Genomic DNA, 5,846 nt, shown 5'->3' on the forward strand with positions numbered 1-5,846 from the left:
AAACTAAAATTATACTGAACCAAAACCTAAACGTAGAGTGAACTGAAATTATATTAAACAAAAGTGATATTAAAGAATTTACTGCTTACACATTAACAGGTGCTTCTTGTTGTGATTCTTGTTGCACCATTGGTTCTTGGGCTTGTTGTTCTTGTTCTTTTGCAGGGCTGTTGCATTAAATATAAAACAGTTCAATAACAACCATTAAAATTAATAAAAATAATTTTTTTGTGAAACTTACTCTTCATTAGAAACTTCATACACATAGTCATCTTTCATTAAGTCTTCAATTATAGAACTCGTAAGAGATATTATAACACCCTGCTTTTCAGCTTCTTGAGGGCAGCTGTAATAAGCAGAAGAGAGCCCAAAGCAGATTGAATTCATTTCTAGTTTCAACTGAACCATAATTAAACCATTTATAAGCAGTAAACATTGAACATGATTCATGTGGTGAATAAATATTTATTAACTTACTCATTATTAGATGTTTGTTGTGTTTCCTCTTGTGGAGGGACATAGATGAAGTCATCCTTCATCAACTCTTCCTGAACTGAACTTGGAAGAGACAATGCAAGAGGAGGTCTAAGGAATGTAAACAAAAATAAAGTTAATGTTGAATAATTAGAATAATTAGAATTTGTTTTGAAAAATAGAAATTTGCACATTGAAACACTCACATTTCCAAAGGTTCAGAACGAGTTTGTTGTTGAAACTCAACGATTTGTACTTCTGATTTAGGTGTAGCTCTAGTGACATTTAAACACAATTTTCTTTTGATTAATTAAACAAAAATTATTAACTAAATTTAAAAGAGTAACATAAATATTTTTAACTTACGCTTGTTGAGTTTTAGACATCTTTCTTGGGAAGATTTTCTTTTTTCTAAAATATTTGACCGGAGTTTCCGAGGTATTTTTTCTAAAAAAAATAACAAATTAAAATTAGAAACCAAGATTAAAATCAGAGGTCTAGAAAGACATTAAATTTATTTTTGGGCAACCACCAAACTGAAAATACAATATGCAGTGAACCAATTTACTTGGTATTGCTTGCAGCATCTACAGAAGGTGTAAGACCCCAAATTTTTGAAAAATTAAATAATGAGTTATTTGTGATTTAATATTTTATTTAAAGAAAACTATTATTATTATTATTATTATTATTATTATTATTATTATTATTATCTTTACTATATTATCATATTTGTATATTTATAATATTTATATATTTATTTCCCTTTGGCCGAAGCCTTAAGGGAATTAAGATAAAGAAAGCCAAAACGTGGCTTGCATGCTTAACTATGTACATATATATAATTCTTACTAATGTTTCTTTTATACATATATCTTTTGTATGCATTGCATGCATATATATATATATATATATATATATATATATATATATATATATATGTACATGGAATGAAAGGCAAAGAAAAGGGGAAACGTGGTTTTAATATAGGAATGTAAGATAAGAACTTGACAACTCATTAAGCCTTAATCATCATCAATTACTTTCCTTGCTTAACTTTTCATTTTCATTCACTAAGCCTAAGGAAAAAGAAAGAACAGAGAGAGAGATCGAAGCTTTATGAGAGAACCGTAAAACCCTCTAACCTTCCGGCCTCGATTTCTTTCGATCCGTAACTCCAATAAAAAATTTAATCCGATAAAAGTGTTCGTATCTTCCTCCTCTACGTGTTGGCGTTACTTTTGTCCGGTGAAAATCGACGGTGACGTAGCTCCCCTACCCCTTGAGCTTGGCCAGCTGGAGTTCTAGGAGGCACGGAGGATTCCGGACGTTTTTCCCTTCAGCAGCACGGTCAGAAAGTTTCTCTAGAGTTTCGAGTATTTCGATTACGTACGAAGGTAGGATTTTGATAAATTTTCACCGACTAAATGATATTTGATAAGTAAATTGATGTTTGGATTGAGTGTTATTGAAATTTGATTGCATTTCATGTTGAATTTTGTTGATATATTGATATTTTGATGAAGTTGTGTTTTAGTCAGCTCGAGAATGAATAAATTTTTAAGTTAATATTTTGATAAAAAATAAAACAGGTTTTTGGTCTCGTTGAAGGACAAGATATTAGTTTGGAAATCTTATTTTAAAGGATGTCATTATATTTTTATAAAAATACTGAGGTTATGTTTATTATTATAAACTAAGTTTTGAAAGGAAAATGCTATTTTGAGTTTTTATTCAAAATTACTGCCACAGGAGAGCAGATGTGACATTGTTTGGGACTTAGTGCCAAATGTAAAGTGGGGACGCCCACACACTGAGAACTGTTTTTCAGATGTACGCTTATTGATTTGGAAAGTCACACTGTATGCGGCCTAGCCGTACGACTTATAAGCACACTGATGCATCTGGAAAACCATATCTGGGACTCGTGCCCGGGTAATGTCGGGAGCGGGTAGGCAACCGACACATGAGCTCATGGCCTGCGTTAGGAATAGACATGCATCATTCTTGATGCGCATTTGCATTTTACTTGACATTGTGAAATTGTTTGTGATTGTCTTCTTGTGTTTATACATTCCTTAATGTTATTCTGAATAGTGGTGACTAGATATTTCTTTGTGACACTTGTATATTTCGTTGTGAATTACTTGAACTGTGGTAATCCTGACTAAACTAACCACCCTCGACCCTACTAAGAACCCCCCCAGTTCTTACCCCTTCTCTTCCTCCCCTTCAGATGGAGACCGGAGTTATATTTTACGAGATGGACCCTCCCTATATATACGAGGATATTGTACAGCATAGGTTTTATGTAGTAGCTGCGGAGATTAGGACTCGTATGTACATTCTGCGTGATCATCCGTTCCATCACCCGATTGACACTCCACAGTTTAACCCCGACATGCCCTATGAGTTCCCACTGCAGTGGCTCCACTCGGATGCTCCATTTCACCCGTTTCATGATGGGCCGGTGCCTCACCAGCATCCCGATCAGCCTGCGGATCAGGCGGACCCTGAGCCTGAGCCCATGGAGGAGCATTTTCCAGAGCCTGTACCGGAGGAGGACATCCCCGTGGAGCAGATCTCAGTATCTTCATCCGAGCCATCTTCTGAGGAGCCGCTCACCGCCTCTATTAGTGGACCGGCGAGTGCTGGTCAGACCAGTAGCACGAGTGCCAGTGCCCCTCCCGAGATTATAGAGATTTCCGATGACGAGGACGAGGATCCTGAGGAGTGTTCTGATGTGGTTGTGATCTCCTCTGACGATGACAGCTGAGTCCTGGGAGCTGCGGTTGTGCCTTTTGATAGTTTTTTGTGTTAGCCTAGCCTTTGTGTTAATCTCTCACTTTTGGTCAGACTCACTGAGAGAGTAGGGTGTACATAGTGGACTAGGCTAGTTCGGGTGCCAGTTTAGGGGTTTTCTATATGGACCAGGGCCCGGAGTGTTGGGTTGTACATAGTAGTATTTCTGAAGGGTTGTATGCTAACTCAGGATATATATATACATATATGTACGACAGTACCTGTATGCTTATGCGTGGCCTATGCTATGTGTTGTGATTGTATATAATGCCGGCTTGTGTATGTTTAATTAGTTGTCCTTGCAAGTTTTCTTATAAAAGTTTTTCCAAAACTCGATAGTACGCTAACCCGATTACAGGCTTAATAATACATAGTAAAGGTTTCATGTGAACAAGTTGGTGACACTTGATTTCTGGTATGATCATGACTTACTGGGAATTGGGTCGTTACAGAAGGTGTAGAGCTTCCTTGTGTCTGTAAGACTTGCTCACTATCAATATTTACAGTTGGCACCCTAAGCAATATAAATAAATATTAGTAATTGAATCTGGAGGAATTAGAAAAGGTTGTAGCAAAAGTATGCCAAGTAAGAAAAAGAATTCAGGAATAATAAACTGAATCTTACGTCTGAAAGAAATCATTTTGTCCCTGTGGAGAGTCAAACTGATCTGGAGCAATTTTTGTTGACTGAGCTCCATCATTTCTTTTCTTTGATCTTTTCTCCCTTATTATCTCCAATGCTCGTTTTCTTTTTTTGGCAGCATTGTCTTTTTCTTGTTCAGTTCTAAAAGTTCATAAAATAAGTATTAAGAAACCTAAAATCTAAGTATCAGTAAAAGAAAATATGATTTGAGAAACTTACTCCTTCTCAAGTTGGGTTGGTATTTTTGCTACTCTTTCTGGTTGTTTTCTTCTTTTTATTATGGGTGTTTTCTCAGTTTCATTTTCTCTATAAAACAGATAAACACATTGAATTTATACCGGAGACAAGACACTAACGATGAAGTCAACCAAACCCAAAGATAACACCGAACCGAAATAAATTAAACTACTAAACTGAAACATAGAAGCCCACCGAACCGAAAATAGATATATATACAATCAACAAATATATTTGTTTTCAGATTCGCTTGTGCTCTTTGAATCTATAGGCCCAGCCTTTTTTTTGTTTATTTTTTAACCACCTTCAATGGTTGTTTTCTTTTTTTGTTGTGATTTTTTTTATTTCTTCTTCTCTGCAATACATAAGAACAAGTGCATAAGAATAAGCAAATACAAATTAAATGAAATTGATATGAAAATTAAACTTACTGACTTTCAGATTCAGATTTGGAAAGTCTTTCCTCTTCTGAAGAAGAATCCGTCTCACATTTTTCTTTTTTATTTTCTTTTCTTTTTCTTTTTTCTCCAAGTTACTTTTTTTTCTTTCTTTTTTGCTTTTTGTACAGAAGTCCCTAAAACAGAAATAAGGTCTCAATTAATAAATCATCAAAATAACAAATTAACAATTCGGTGAACCGAATAAAGTAATCCTACCGAACCGAAAAACATTCATATGGTGAACCAAAAACATTCATATGGCAAAAAATAATTAACAACTATTTATTCATCAAGAAAAATTTTTCTTAATGCAGAAACATTCAAATGAACAAAACTAACAATTGCAAGTAGGACAAATAATTTAACTATAAACTAAAAGCATTTCAAAGCAAATTTTTCGGGGAATTTTAGTATAGTACTTACCAATGGTTGTGTTGTTTTGGATGAAATCCATTCAATGATCTTTTTCCTTGTCCAATAGGCCACCCATGGTGCAGGGGAGCATCGGGTGCAAATGGGCGGGAGAACTTTGTTTCATGGAAGTATATCAACATTAATACAAAAACACAGCCATCAACAGACTATTTGTTTCCCTCTCTCTTGTTTTTAACTCCTTTCATTAAGAAGTTGAGAACATTCTTTGCCCAATCCCATTCTTTAATGTTATCCACATGAAAGATCGGTGGCTTGTGGATTGGTGAGGCTACACTTACTGTTGTGGGGAGCAAGAAGCACTTTTGTATGAAGACAACAAAAGTCCTCTTGAATTTTTTCTAGTTCTCCTCCCCTTCTACACTCATATCCAGCACATTCCTTGCCAAATTTGCCAAGAAAATATTTTTGATGCTGTCAAATATTTCCTTGTCTGCTGGATTCAGCTTGTTGTAATCAACCTTTTCAGGAAAAAGATTCCCTACAATGTTTTAATAGCAAAAATAAGACAAAAATGGCCAGTTTAATTATCCGGACACCAATGAACTGAAAATAAGCAGTAAGTGAAAAATATATTACCTCCACTATTTATGCCGAAGGCAGCTACTACCTTCCGAGGAGTTATGTTTATTGTCCCCTGTAGAGTTTTCAAGCATCCTCTCTCTATATCAAACCGATCAAGCAATTCTATCAACAGTGTATTAGAGACGTTCATTTCTGGCACATGTGCCAGACCACCAAATCCCATTTGTTCCACAATATCTTTCTTTTCTTGACTCATTTTCCTGTACACTATTGCTATTGCCCTTGTTTAGCAT

The 5,846-nt window shown here is 35.2% G+C and overlaps 1 protein-coding gene across 1 annotated transcript; it reads left to right on the top strand.

Moving 5' to 3' along the window:
- The first annotated feature begins 2,710 nt into the window (after positions 1-2,710).
- On the top strand, positions 2,711-3,250 carry LOC110262513 (uncharacterized). Its single transcript, XM_021102746.2, has one exon. The coding sequence runs from the start codon at positions 2,711-2,713 to the stop codon at positions 3,248-3,250; it is 540 nt and encodes a 179-aa protein (XP_020958405.1).
- Positions 3,251-5,846: the final 2,596 nt, after the last annotated feature.

The sequence above is a fragment of the Arachis ipaensis genome, chromosome B5 (assembly GCF_059453495.1).
Source record: "Arachis ipaensis isolate K30076 ecotype BB chromosome B5, ASM5945349v1, whole genome shotgun sequence".
NCBI lineage: Eukaryota > Viridiplantae > Streptophyta > Magnoliopsida > Fabales > Fabaceae > Arachis > Arachis ipaensis.

What these genes read in the sequence shown, in the direction of transcription:
- LOC110262513 (XM_021102746.2), top strand. Translation starts at nt 2,711, where the DNA reads ATGGAGACCGGAGTTATATTTTACGAGATGGACCCTCCCTATATATAC.